Here is a 14,521-nt window from a genome sequence, read left to right on the forward strand (position 1 = left end):
AGCTAGGCGTTTTTTTTTTGCCCTCTTTCTGGCACATGAATCTCGCCTTTTCGCACCGAGCAAGTAACTTTTCGTGTGTTTTGCTCAGGCTCGAAGGCCCTTCCCTTCTTGGCGAGGGAGTGAGGATAGCCTATTCATCCATCTGGCTGACAGGGATTTACTATTACCCAGATGTGTGTTGATTAACTTTCCGGCAAACATTGCTGCCTTTCCTTGCTCTCTCTCTCCTATCTCGGGAGTAGCGGCTTGGCTGGTTGTACCTCGTTTGTGTACCAATCACCGGCTCTTCTTGAAGATATATCCTTCTGGTGATACTACAGGTACGTATAATGCAAGGAGACATCACAGACCAGCAGGCTGGCGGGATCCTTGTTGATGGTTGGCCCCTTGAGCATGCCTTGATCTGCGGATTTGAGATGGAGTTTGCGAGGGGGAGTCTGTGAGGCAATGTACAGTACTGTACGTTATGTCCTTGCGAAGTCCGGGTGAACGAACGGACACCCGGGCTAGAAGATAGTCTAGATGCTGGCTAGCTTCTCCAGTTTGCATCATCTTGTCTCTGGGAAGCCCCCCTTGTCGAAGGATGATCCATATTGGATGATCCGTGCCCTCATACGCACGTACTTGTATGGATGTACATACGATACATACATATCGCACATGTGGTAATGTGATATACTAGTATATGCACATCCAGTATGGGGTACTTACACGGATGTTGGCGGAAAGGCTTCCGCGTCCATGGGCAAACGACACGAGTATGCACATTGAGGCATCCTGGACTTGCACGCGCCGCCGGATCTCTGGCCACGACGCAAGGCACATTTCACATCGTCGTTTCCCTCCCCCCTTCCTTTACTGTAGTACTCGCAGGCAAGCAAGCAAGGCCCACTCTGTGACCACTCTGCGACCTCGGTCCGGGCATGTAAGGGGGCCAGAGATAGTATTACATACAAGTACTATGACCGTTATGTCTCAGTCTTAGGTCATCGTCGTTGTCGACGTTGGTGACGCAGCCTGGATGTACGTATGGAGTAGTGATGATGCACGATTTCCCTGTTCTCCCCCCCCCCTTTTTTTTCTTTATGATCGGGGATTTCGGTGCAAGTCATGTCTTGTCTGAGAGGTTGGTGAGTGTCTTTCTGGTGTCATCGACTTGCTTCCGAGCTCCACTCGGGGGGTGAGACTCAGTCCATTCTATGTAATCAGTGCTCTCATTGGACTTGATCGACGTTTGGTCGAGCGAGGAGGAGTAAGAAAACTCCTCCTCTTACTCCATGTACCTTGTTGCTGGCGTGGGAAACTACCGCTAGTGTCGTCGAATTACCATGGCCCAGGCATTCTCCTTTGATCCTATCTTTGGCCCTGCCTTGCCCTGACTTGCTTGACTCACAGACGCTATGAATGTACCAGTTGAGTAGGTACAGTACTTGTACATACGAGCTTTCCTCTCGATGGAAATGGAGACGTTGATGTTTCAGTCCACGAACTACGCTGCGTACAAGAAGCCACTACGAGATAGTAGTAGCAGTTCCCCCCCCTAGAACGGTGGCACCTACTACTAGCTAGCACACGTCATCTGAAGCCGTTTCTAGCGTAATAGTCTGGTCTGAGACTTTTCTCGCCTTTGCTTTCCAAGACACTTTTCCCATTTTTCGGAGGCGCGTTTTGTTTACCTTGACGCGATCCTCGGTGTTTCTTCTTTCTATTTTCTCCTTCTTCCGCAAGAACTCGGGCCGTTTTAAACGGGCCTTGGCGAGCCGAGATACTGGTAAGCTAGTCGTTATTGCTGTACGAAAGTTTCACCTTTTTTCTTGTCGTGGGGATTCGTGGAGAGTCGTAGCACATACACTGTTGACGAGTAAGAGAACACTTTGACGGACGGGGGGGATGTTCCTGGTTTCTGTACGTACGTAAGAGGACATAGTATAGGAGAGAGGCTACAGGACCCCCCCTGTGTTTGCATCGTAGGATCTGATTCCTTGCTCTTGTCCTCTTGTTCGGCAACGATACCTTGTCTCGTGGCATTTCTTCCGTGAAATGCTACCTGAGTGGTTTTTGTCTCCCCTGAAGCGAAACGGTGATCTTGTGACAAGGGCTCTATCCATGGTGTGGGTGTGTTGGTTTTTCTTGTTTATCGGTAGTTTGGCTTGCTCATGTACAAGTCATGCATGTATTGCGGAGGAATTACATGTACATGTACTAAGTTCCTTGGTTTAAAGGGGAGGGGGGGCATGGTTGGATTTGTTCGTTTTGGGGAGAGTCATCATGGGGCCTTCCACTTTCTGGGTGTGTGTGAACGGTGGGACGGGGGGAGGCAGGGGAAAGCTTGCCACATGGCAGTTGGGAATGGGTGGAAGGGTGGTGTTTGGTTTGATCTCATTTCGGAAACGGAGATCTGTGATGGGTTGATGTTTTTGGTTGGTGTCTCGAGACGTTAAGGGGGTGTTTGGTTGGGGAATGTTTTGCGGGTGATTCATTATCGCTATATGGGCTACACTTGTAGGTGACTGTGGCTGCCTCTGTGTGTCTGTGGTGATTGTATGGTCAGTAGAAGGAGTCTGGGAGCTGAGTGTTGTTCTTCGCTGAGTTACGAGAGCTGTTTGGACGTCGTGTTGTGCGGGACGAGGGTTATCTCTGGGGAGAAAGGTGTCAACTCGGGATGTGGCGTGGATAAACTACTACGAGTCCCATCCCCCCAGAACGTACGGAGTATGAACTATATAGGGTAATGTGCGACGCTCCTCCAAGCGGGTGTGGTTCAAGAGAGCGCGAACGATATGGGGTTGGTCCAGTCCACAGTCGCATGTACTTGGACGTCATAGTGCGCTGTAATTTGAGCAGGAATTGCCTTCTGCTTCTGAGTACGCGTCTCTGTGGGCATGAACATCTCGTGAATCGAGAATATGATATCATTTTAGAAAAGTTGTGAGCTTTCGTTGAGCAGAGTTGCGCCTTTCCCATATCCTCTCGTTGCGGAGTGCGGGTGAGGTTGAACCGGATTGTGTGAAAGCGCATTTTCCCGCCCCTGGAACCCGATCACGCGTATGAGGCAAGATCAGTCGACAAGCACAAAGAAAAGACAAACAAATCAAACCAAAATCGTCAGAATTGTATGTTTGTTGTCCGCAAGATCGACAACTATCACGTCTCACGCGACGCAACTACAGCTGTTCACAATGTGGTTGATAAGCCACAGGCGGGCACCGGCAGACAACCGGCTAAGCCACGGGAGTTGCCGAGGCCAATCACGTGCACCTCTTCCAACGACGTGCGTCATCGGAAGCTTCCCGGTATCACTAACGTGGCATCAAGCAACAGCTCGGGATTGCTAAGCGCATCTTCAACTCACTCGTGCATCGGCGATTGCAGGCTCGACGATGGAAATGTAGGCTTCTGGAAGTACTATACGATTAAATCGAAGTCAAGTCTTCGTCCTGTTTTCCCGAAATGTTCAAGCTGCGGCTGGGCTGGTATGCCGGGGTATGTCCTCTCCCATGCTCTACTGGAGCTTGTCCTCAAGCCCTCGAGGATCCATATCAGATATCATCAAGCTTGGCTCAACTGACGCCCAATGACTCCATCAGGTCTCAACAGCCCTGGCCGGCGCCGTCGTGCTGTCGGCATTCCACCAACGCGCCAACTTCTACTCTGCCATGGTCTATCTTGCCCAGAGCAACTTCTGTCTACTGGTGCGTAGACGTGGGTCTTTGCCGCGGGAAACTCGTGTATGCTAACCCACCGGGATGTAATGTAGGTTCTGGTCAACTTCACGTTGCTGCTGTATAGCAGCTTCATATACGCCTTGACGCAGCTATGCTTCGGCACGTTGCGCGCAATCGAGGTCGAGCAGCTCACCGAGCGAGCATGGTTCGCCATCACCGAGACGTGCCTGGCCATGACCATCTTCCGCGAGGAGATTGGCGCCTGGTTCCTCGTCATGTTCACGGCGCTCGTCACCGGCAAGGTCTGGGGATGGATTGGCGATGGGCGCGTCGAGTTTCTCGAGCAGCAACCTCCTGCGAATCCGCGCCTGTTTCATCTGCGGCTCAGCATCTCCCTTGCCGCCAGCTTCCTCTACGACATCTGGATCCTTCGCTATGCTGTCAACACCGTCATCCAGCAGGCCAGGCCGAACATGATGGTCATGTTCCTGTTCGAGTTTGCTGTCCTGGCTACCTGTTCCTGGAGAACTGGAGCCCGGTACCTCGTGTCGCTTACGGAGCAGCGCATCGTCCAAATGCAGACGAGAACACGCCTGATGGAGCGGAGGGAAGAGGTCAGGCGACAGCGAGAGGCCCTTATTTGCCAGCGAGAGCAGGCCGCAGCGGCTGGAGAGCCCGTCCCGGAAACCCAAGACCCTCTGCCCGATCCCGATGACATTGATGAAATGGACATCGAGGTGCCGGGCTGGGCGGCAAAGGGTGAGCTCGTTCTTTGGCTTGACCTAGTCACTGGTAAGAAAACTCCTCTGCTCCTTCACAGCATTCTGTTTCTGCAAGACCACTAACGTCTGTCTCAAGATATGGTCAAGCTGGGTATTTATGTCTCCTTCTTTATGATGCTTCTCATGTTCTATGGTCTTCCCATCCACATCATGAGGGACTTGTTCATGACGACACGGGACTTTCTCAAGAGGCTCAATGCACTCCTCCGGTACAGACGGGCTATCCAAGAGATGAACAAGTATCCGGATGCTTCTGAGCGCGATCTCGCACAAGAGAACACATGCATCATCTGCCGTGAGGAGATGCACCTGTGGGATCCCCAGAACAACGTGGGCACCATCGACCGCGTGCGCCCCAAGAAGCTCCCCTGTGGCCACATTCTGCACCTTGGATGCCTCAAGAGCTGGCTGGAACGGCAACAGGTCTGCCCAACCTGCAGGAGGCCAGTCACGGGTGAACGTTCGCAATCTCCCAATGCTCGTCGCGCAGCTCTCAGGCTCCAGTTCGGCCAGGCGCCGCGACGGGGGCGGGATGAACGCGGGAATGGCAACGACGATGCAGATGACGACAATGACAACAATGACAACGATGGCAACAATGCGCCTCGTGACGGACAGAATGGCGCAGCGCCAGCGCGTCAAGCTCGGGGGGATGCAGGACGAGCCCGGGTCTTCACCTTCGGTCCTATTAGGCTTGGATTTGGGGCCAATGACCAGCAAGTCCGTGAACTCGCGCAACAATTCGGCATGCCTCAAATCGCCGGTGAACAGGGACAAGGCTCCTCCTCTACGGCAGCTCCCCAGGATCAGTCTCAACAGGTCCCCTCTGGCGACAGCTACCAGCAGATTGGGAACCTCCTGCAGCAGGCGGAGCAGATGCTGCAACGCGAACTGCAGAACCTACAAAACACGCAACAGGAGCTCCAGATTGCCAACTTGCTCAATACCGAAATTCAACGCCTTCGCCAACGGCGACAGCAGCCGCTGGATGCCGCACAGAATGGCCAGGGGCAATTGCCCGTGCCACTGAACCAGCCAACCACCCTGTCTCCCGTAGGACTACCGCCCTTGCCCATGGGGGTGCCTCCGGTTGGAGGCCTGCAAGTGTATCCCTCTTCCCTGCCGCCGAGAATGAGCAGCCCCTTGATGACTCGGCACGGAGCTGGCCCATTCACGACGGCAATTCCTGCTGGCAGCCCCGATTTGCCGGAAGGATTAGTGTTGCCTCCAGGATGGTCCTTGACGCCTCTGCAGAGACTGGACAATGCTCCTGCCGGACCTCATTTTCCACCTCAGACCGCTGGTGTGCCTCAACCAGGTGACACGACCGGGAGCCAGACCGCGACATCGTCGGTACAGCCAACACCGACGGTGCCACACAGCCAAGAGTCGATGCCGGCGGATTCTTCGTCTATGCCTGCTCCGGTAGCCCAACCCGCCGGATCGCGAGCAGATATTTCCCCCAACCCTGGCCCTTCATCGGACCCTCCGCCCGTGGTATCGCCCAGCCCAATGATGCCAAACTGGGGCGGCTCCAACCAGCTTTTCGCTTCCACCTCTCGCCTTGAGCAAGGAGATACGGCCAGCCAAGCAAGCACCCAGGCCGCTCCGGCGGCAACGGACGTCATTGAACCCTCCCCACAGGAAGGCGGCAGCAGCAACAGTGCTCATGACTCGTTGCCGGCGGTGGATCATCTCAGGCGGGAGCCGAGTATCCTTGAGCTGGAGCAGAATGAAGAGGGCCAGGCTGCTGCTGAGGAAGAAGGAAGGTCTGATAAGGGAAAGGGTAGGGCTGTGACCATGGAAGAGGCTGAGGATGAGGAGAATTGAAATTGCGGCGGATTTTGAAGCAAAGTTTATATGTATCAGAATTATCATGTACATTTTTGGCGTTTGGGGGGTTACATAGCAGATGGCATCAAACACATTAGCTTATTCTACGTGTACTCGTAATTGGCTTTATGCTTGAGTGAACACGTCGTCAGATGGGGCATATGATGATGCCATTTGCTGTCTCTGTGAACAAGGTTTCTCTCTTCATCGGAATATATATATATATATATGTGTGTGTGTGTGTGTGTGTGTGTATCTTGGACATGACATAGTTCATCTACACATAAAATCAGACATTCAACACTCTTTACATCTCCCAAATAAACAAGCGCTAATTCAAACCGCCTTTTCCATAAGTTCAATCAACCGACAAAGAGACGAAACAAGGACAAAAGCAAAATGTAAAAAACACACCCTACTCCTGCCCCGGCGAGGGCACCTCCTGGCTCGGGCTCGGCGCCTCCTCAACAGTAGTAGTAGCCCCCTTCTCCCCGACCTTGACAACCAAGTCGTAGCTCACCCTCAAGTTCTCCGTGCCCCTCAGCGCCCTCACCATCATCGCCTCGTTCTTCTCCTGCACGAGCCTCCGCAGGGCACCGACGAGGAAGCCGGCCACGATGTCGACCGACCACCGGTCCGGGATGAGGGCCAGGACGTCGTCGATGTCGAACCACCCGCCGAAGCGGTCGAGCAGGGCGCTCGTCTGCTCGACCCGGTCGCTGACGTCCTTGATGGCGAGGAACTCCCTGAGCACCACCTGGAAGAGGCGGCGCTGCTGCTCGACCTGCGGGATGCTGTCGCGCCGGCCGTTGATGGGGGAGTAGATGGTTGCGCCGCCGCGGAGGCAGTACGAGACGGCGGTGTCGTAGTCGCCGAGGTCGTGGACCAGCAGACGCAGCGCGTCTTCGTGCTTGCGCTCTCGCCCGGCGATGATGATGGTCTCGGGAACGAGCAGATCGCCCGACAGTTTGTCCATGCGCTGCCTTATCGCGGCAATGTCGTATTCGTGAGGGCCGCCCAGGAGTTGCAGCAGCCGGAGCCGGCTCTGCCAGACCTCGTCGTCCTCGGGAGCATTCTCCGTCAAGAAGTGCCTGTACGTCGGCTTGGGGCTTTGCAGCGCCCTGTAGGCGGCATACGCGGCCTTGACCGTCTCCTGGCTCTCAGGCGACTTCAAGTCGTCAATGACAATCTCCAAGTAGTACGAGATGAGCTCGTTGACATAGGCCTCGTAGCCCTTGTCAAACACGAGATGTTCCAGGTAGTACTTGACCGCCCCCGGAGCCTCGGCACGCAGCAGCTCGACCGCTCTGGTGGGCTCAAACTTGGGCGATTTGCCCTTGTCGTCCGCAAACACTTGGACACCGAGCTTCGGGTTTCTGTTGGCCAGCCATAGACCGTACTCCTGGACAAGCGCTTGGTTGCTCAGTTTGCTGAGATATTCCCGCACCCTCTGCTCACCGTCCATCAGCTCTTGAGCGTCGTCTTCCTCCCCTTCGAGGACGCGCTTCCAGGTTGCCAATACGTCAGCAGACATCTTGCGACTTTGATATAGTCTGCTCAAAGCGAAGAACCTGTGGTACAACTCCAGGAGAGAAACAGCCCGGTCGAAGCAATCCATGCCGCCGTCTACCAGAGCACCCAGCTCTGCCCTGACAGCACCTCCCTTTCCCAAGCCCTTGGGGGAATGCCTGTCGAGCTCCAGCAGGACTAGCAGCAATGCCGCATCAACGGTTCGGAAGACTTCAGCCTCTACTGACACACTTCCAAAGCCCTTCATTTTCCTCCAAGCCTGCAGGTAGCGCCGGAGGAAATGCAGGGTCTTGAGCGGAAGACCCCTTATGCCTCCTTGAGATAGTTCTTGGAATTCCGAACTCGTCAAAAACGCTTCTGGTGACTCTTTTACACCGCCATAGATCCATATGCCTCTACGGCCCTCTATGATCTCATTTCGGACTCCTGGAATAAGAGACAGAACAACACGCGGGTCGAGTTTGCTATCCACCAGGACCTCTTGTAAAGCGGTGAGCTCCTCATCCGATACTTCTCTGTTCGGTGAGGAAAGCAGCAGATTGATCAACAGAATGACTCCCGCCTTTTGTTGTATGTAGCCGAATGTGGTAAATTCGAGTTCTGTCTTTGGCTCACGGTCGCGAATGCTCGTCAAAACCATGATAATGGCACGCTTATCAATCTCCTTCCCCTCGCTGTGCTGTAACAAACGGGCAGCCTCTAGCCGTTTGTCGAGCTGAACAATCAGGGGGTTCCGGACGGCCCACCATATGCGATTGCCACGCCATACAGCAATGCGTGTCCGGGACTTCGAAAGCCGGCGGGCAAATTCTTCTCCCTCCACGGTCCGTGCCGCCTCCCACCCTTCCGGAAGCGATTCTCCATCTTGTGAGTCAACGTCTCGTTCAAAAAGCTCTCGCTCCTTCGCCAGCCGTTCTATCGAGAGGGCAGTCCTAGAATCCGAGGGCTTAAGAGTGGATGTCGTCGGGGCAGATTCAGTCGAGCTCGGAAATGGGGTGTATTTCTTCAGACTCAGTTTGTCGACAATGTCCTCAGATTGGGTCTCATGCCTGCTTGCAACGGTACGAATCCCGTATTTCCCCTCAAGGTCTGCATCACTGGCTTCCAGCCACTGTTTTTGGGGGTGTGCTTCACTACCGGCACTCCATCGTTGGATTTCTACTCCACTATGAGGGACGCCGTCGATATCCTTTGTCATGGAGGCAAATACGAACCCGTCCTCATCTTCAGCAGAGGCAGCATCGTCCGATGAGCTGCTGTCGATTACGACTTGCTCGGGGTATATATCAAACGTGATTGTTGGTCGTGTGGGGTCGCCATCCAGGTTTATGAACATGCCAACGCCGGGATCTGATGGAGTAGTGCCCATAACCAGGAGGAACTCTTCAGGCGTCGGCGAGGTAATGTGTGGCTTCAGGAGAGCGATTACAGGCCGTGGTGCTGGGCTAGAGGATGGAGGGGGCGCCGGTAGGGGTTTATCAGCAGGCGGCGGAGTCGAACTGTGCTCAGGGGGCTGAGGGCTCGACGGCTGTCCTGGGTGAGAGAGCGGTTGTGAGATGGGAAGCCGCGGGCTTGTGCCTGGCGCGTCGGGCTTCAGCGAGTCCGCGGCCGTAGCGGTGTTTCCCAAGCTGGCACTTCGACTATGCGTCTGCGAGCTGCTCGGCGGCCGGGTCTGGTTCGAAGAGGCACTTCGTCCAACATTTGGATCCTTGGCAATGTTCAAAACATGTCCAAACTCGGAAGATGCAGGATTCTCGTCCAATGATGATATGTTCATAAGAGGAATCTTGAGTTGTCGATTGACATCGATAAGGGCATACGTCTTCGAATCGGCCACACATGCTATGGAGTCTCGCCGTACGGAAAGAGTGGTGCCAGCAAACTCGATGTTCTGAAGAATGTGAGTGCAAGCTCTGCAGATTCAATGACGGAGGAGCCGTATCATACCCTGACAGCGCGCACTTCTTCGTCGATTCTCACGACTTGTATCCGCCTATTGAGAGAAAGGAGAACTGTCACCGTCTCGCCCGTGTTCGCAACAACGTCACCCTGGCCGTCCTCGTTTAAGTCGACGCCGCCGATCCAGGCACAGTTCTTGACCTGCTTAGACCCAAACACCGGGCTCAGCTCCGGGAGAGAGTAAAAAGTGACAGTCCCATTGCATAATATGCACGCCTTGCCCACGCGAGGCAATAGCAGGATTTGCTGGACGCCAGATCGTGAAGTGGTGTTTTCGGCAAAGGCAGGCGAGAGCCTCGAGGCTGGAATAAAGACTGGCCGGCCGGACTTGTCGGAGGGATCTGGAGGAATGCTGACAAAGTGTAGAAGCTCGGCGGCGGATGTGCCAACGTAAAGATTGCCATCTGCGCCGGGGTCAGCGACATGTGACTACACAGAGGCTGCCGCGGCAGTCGAGAACAAAGAGCATGGCGCACGAACCGAAATACTCGACGCAGTTGATCTTAATGCCGTCCTGAGAGCCGTCGGCCGACAGCGGCACCGAATCTACCCACGGCTGCAGCGCATAGGGCCCGTCTTGCGGATCCGCGGCGATGCTCGGCGAGGCCATGGATGACGATGATGCCCCTCCACCCGGGCCATTGGATGTCATGACAGTGTTTCTGTTGCTGGCGGTGTCATCTGAACACCTGAACCATGATGTCTAGCCAAGAGACGCTCCTGGACGGAGGATCCGGCGGGAGCAGCGCGAGGGAGAGAGGAAGCGACAGAGGCCTTGCCCACGGATTGAGGTCTTAACGGTTGGTGGTGGTGACGACTGCGCCAGCCTTTCGCTGAGCTCTGGAGAGCTGCCGAGCTAGTGCGGGCGAGGCTGAGGTGGGGCGCCGCTAGCCTCCCGCGGCGAGCCTTTAGCAGTGGGCGGTGCGCTGTTTGCGCTGTCATTCCGGGGCACCAGCGCCTGGAAGCTGGCGCAAGGCACCGCCAGATTCGATCGCTACAACCCTGGACCTTTGATTCTGGCTACGTCAGCCGTTTCACAACACACGCATCTGCTGGCCCTGATCCGCGGACTCGGATAGCACAGCTCGAATACCTCAATGCTTGGGCGATCGATTGGAACCTCACTCCGGTAGCTGTGCAGAGACAAACGGACGACGGCTCAGGCACCATGTCCAACGACGCAGAAGGGGCTGCCGCGGTGACGGCTGTGGCGCAGAGCAGCGGCCCTGATGCTGATGCCGGGGGGAACAAGTTCTCGCATGCCATCTCGGCGTGGAGGAGTACGTGAAGCATACTGGAGCAGCATTTCAATTGACTGTATCGCCTCTGACCGTGGTGCGCAGATGTCGACCTGACGAACCTCATCTCCAACCTGGACAACACGGCATCGGAAATCGTCACGTATCAGCGGGACTCGACGGTGCAGCGCAAGGAGTTGGCACAAAAGACAAAGGACTTTCGGAAGCTGGACGATGCGACAAAGTTGACAGAGATCAAAGGGCTTCTCAAAGGTGCGGTTTACCCGATGCCGACGACGCCCGCGTTCTACAAGGATGACAGCACACTGACACGGCACGACCGCAGCATACCAAACCTTCATCGACCTCCTCACGAACCACTCCAAGTCGGTCAATTCGGCGTTCCTCAAGGCCTACAGCTCGCTGTCGGAAGCTCCCGACCCGTATCCATTACTAGAAGCCGCGGTTGATTCGATGCTGGTGTCCGAAGACACGCTACCGAAAGTCACAGAAGAAAACCAGCGCCTGCAAAAGAGCGTCTCTAAGCTTACGTCGCAGCTCGAAGAATCCGAGTCTCGACTTCAGAGCGAGCGCGCTGCCCGAAAGGAACTCGAAGATCAACTGGAGAGTAAGGTTAAGGAAGTGGAGACGTCATGGGTCGCCGTCCTGGACGAGAAGAAGGATAACTGGGAGGCCAAGGAAAAGACGCTCGAAGAGAAGATTGCGAACCAAGAGCGCCTGCTGAGCGAAGTAAAGGCCAACTACGAAGTCAACCAGCGACTAGGCAAAGCCGGAGGCGAAGATCAGGATGGCCAGCGTACTGGGGCTTTGAACGCGGAGCTGGAGATGCTCCACGCCGATCTGGAGAGGACGAGCTCTCGGCTGGCCGAAGTAGAAGCGCGCAATGAGCAGATGAGACTCGAGCTTGCTCAGGCCAAGTCGTCACAACAGACCCAGTCAACATCCTTGGAGGATGACCCTGGATACATGCGCATGCGCTCGGAAAATTCGTCTCTGGTCCGCAAGCTGGAAGCGGCCAGGGTAGAAAAGGAAGGACTGAAGCGCGAACTCGACAGCAAGCTACGATCTATACAGAGGGAGGTGGCTTTGCTGAGGGAGGAAAAGGAGTCCCTCAAGGCAAAGGTTGACAAGTGGGCCGACTACGAAGACGTCAAACAGGAGCTCGAGGTGCTCAAGAGCATCGAGTTCTCGACGGGCGACGACGATGAAGCAGCGCAGGAGATTGAAGGCGTTGCCAGCAAGGGAGACACGCTGGAGAAGCTGTTGCTGGCACGCAACAAGAAGCTCAATGATGAGCTGACGATTCTCCGCGTTTCGCATCAAGACCTGCAGCGCAGGTTGGAAGATATCCAAGAGGAGCTTTCGAGGACCAATGCGGAGCTGGAGAAGGCCCAGAACCTGAACGAGAAGCTGGAGAGCGACTTGGAAAGTCTCCAGGCGGAGGGGGCGAATGCTTTCCCGTCTGGTGCGTCTGTTGCCGGCACCTACATCACCCGGGCTCAGGGGCGCAAGGGGGGGAGGATCTCACCCACATCATCCATCATCAGCGGGATAGATCCTCGAACGACATCGGGAGAGCGCGAGCCAATGGGAGGCGGCTCAGGCATCCTGCCCATGGTGACGGCACAGAGAGACCGCTTCAGGAAGAGGAATGCCCAGCTGGAGCAGGAGCTTTCAGAAAGCCACCGTGTGGTGCAGCAGCTGCGACAGGAAGTAGCCGCTCTGCAAAAGGACAATCTGAACCTCTACGAAAAGACGAGGTACGTGTCGACGTACAGCCGAGGGGGGGCAACAACGTCGTCGTCATCGGCCTACGCAACGAATCCCAACCCGTCGACGGTCACAATTGGCGGGTCGGGAAACCCCGGCATGGAACTGGATCGGTACAGGAAGGCGTACGAGTCCAACATATCGCCGTTTGCGGCGTTCCGCGGCCGAGAGTCTGCCAGAGCGTACCGGCGCATGAGTCTCCCTGAGAGGGTGGTGTACTCGATCACGCGCATGGTTCTGGCGTCGCGGACAAGCAGGAACCTGTTTGCCGCGTACTGCGTGGCACTCCACGTCCTCGTCTTCTTCTCGCTGTATTGGATGGGGACGTCAGACATTGAGAGGCACGCGAGCAATTTCGGGTCATCAGCAGCAGCGGCTGCGGCGGGGGCTGCTGCTGCTGATGGAGGGGGAGTAGGTGGAGGAGCGGCAAGCGGAGGAGGTCATGGAGATTGGCATGAGGATGGTTTTGATGGGTGATGATGCTGAACGGGAAAGGGCTGATAGGAGGAGATGCTTCTGTGCTTTTGGATATCGACCATGTCACATGTATTATACACGCGGAGCCTCATTTCTTTGTTTGCTCGTTGAGTGGCGCCTTTGGGATGGTGGCTGGATTGTCATGGTGGAATAAAGAGTGTAAAGAGAGAGAGAGAGAGAGAGAGAGAGAGAGAGAGAGAGAGAGAGAGCCGATCGTAGGTGCTTGCTATCTTGTCTCATCGTACATGGTTTAAACACTCCGTCTTCAAACCGAATGCCTCACTCTGTGCGGGGCCAACGAACTGCTGCGAATGGACATTGAGGAAGCCATACAGAGTGGGCGTAACATGCAATCAAGTGGAGGACCTACTATACTGTTCCTACCCTTGAGGCAGGCGATTCTATGAATAAATTGCTTAGACGCCGGCCACTGAGCGCGGCCCAAAGAGGGAACTCTGAAGAGATTACGCAGTCAATATATGTAGTAGTAGTAGTAATCATAGTAAGGTATAGTATGTGCAGACGCGCCCACTTGAGTTATCCTCGGTTCAGGCCATCTATCGATTGGACACGACGGATTGCTTTCTGGATGATCTAAGCAAATCAGTCAAGGTCTTGGCCCATTCTTCCTCCTGCACGACATACATACCCTCATGATCCAACGCACAAAGGCAGAATGAAGTCAAGGTCAATAAAATACTACTAGTACTACCACCCAAACCCACCAACTGTTCCAGGTATCTTTCCGGAAGTGTGGGTTGCAATGAGTACGTAGGAGAGAGATCGGGAGGAGGCGAAGGGGGGGATGATGATGATTGGCCTTGCAGAGCGAGATCTCCGATTTCTATTTCTGTACCCCGTAGCCTTGGGCCATTCCCATTGGTAGCGGACAAGGGATTCAGAAGGAAAATGGTTCGATTTTTGCTTTCTGCTGTAGGGATCTATGTATGTACAACAAGTGTGTACTATTTTCTGCGTGTAGCCGCCGCTTGGAGATTCCGGCGAGCCGCGATGGCGAGAGTGTGTGGGAGGGTAGAAGGGATTGATTGGGTCCTAGTCTATGTGGTTTGTCTTGGAGAAGAGATGATGAAGAGGTCAGTCTGGGTTTCTGGTTTCTGGTTCTTTCACGGGAGGCCATTGAGGTTCAATGGGGCGTGTATATCAAGTCGTGCCTTGGCACTTTGAATGGCATCATGTGTTTCTGGTCTGAGACTCTGCAACTCGTTATATGCTCTCTGTCGACACT

The 14,521-nt window shown here is 54.9% G+C and overlaps 3 protein-coding genes across 3 annotated transcripts; 2 read left to right on the forward strand and 1 right to left on the reverse strand.

Moving 5' to 3' along the window:
• Window positions 1-3,450: 3,450 nt before the first annotated feature.
• Window positions 3,451-6,277, forward strand: BBK36DRAFT_1126783 (hypothetical protein; the record flags this gene model as incomplete). Its single annotated transcript, XM_024891415.1, has 4 exons — window positions 3,451-3,483; window positions 3,588-3,692; window positions 3,758-4,457; window positions 4,524-6,277. 4 exons carry the CDS (start codon window positions 3,451-3,453, stop codon window positions 6,275-6,277), a joined length of 2,592 nt encoding a protein of 863 aa, XP_024746858.1.
• Window positions 6,278-6,695: 418 nt separating this feature from the next.
• BBK36DRAFT_1162241 (vacuolar sorting protein) lies at window positions 6,696-10,379 on the reverse strand (the record flags this gene model as incomplete). Its single annotated transcript, XM_024894427.1, has 3 exons — window positions 6,696-9,701; window positions 9,758-10,173; window positions 10,250-10,379. The coding sequence occupies 3 exons, from the start codon at window positions 10,377-10,379 to the stop codon at window positions 6,696-6,698; spliced, it is 3,552 nt and encodes a 1,183-aa protein (XP_024746859.1).
• Window positions 10,380-10,937: 558 nt separating this feature from the next.
• BBK36DRAFT_1126498 (Golgi membrane protein) lies at window positions 10,938-13,275 on the forward strand (the record flags this gene model as incomplete). Its single annotated transcript, XM_024891387.1, has 3 exons — window positions 10,938-11,049; window positions 11,113-11,280; window positions 11,354-13,275. 3 exons carry the CDS (start codon window positions 10,938-10,940, stop codon window positions 13,273-13,275), a joined length of 2,202 nt encoding a protein of 733 aa, XP_024746860.1.
• Between the last annotated feature and the right edge of the window lie 1,246 nt (window positions 13,276-14,521).

The sequence above is a fragment of the Trichoderma citrinoviride genome (genome assembly GCF_003025115.1).
Source record: "Trichoderma citrinoviride strain TUCIM 6016 unplaced genomic scaffold BBK36scaffold_13, whole genome shotgun sequence".
In the NCBI taxonomy this organism is placed as follows: Eukaryota; Fungi; Ascomycota; class Sordariomycetes; order Hypocreales; family Hypocreaceae; genus Trichoderma; species Trichoderma citrinoviride.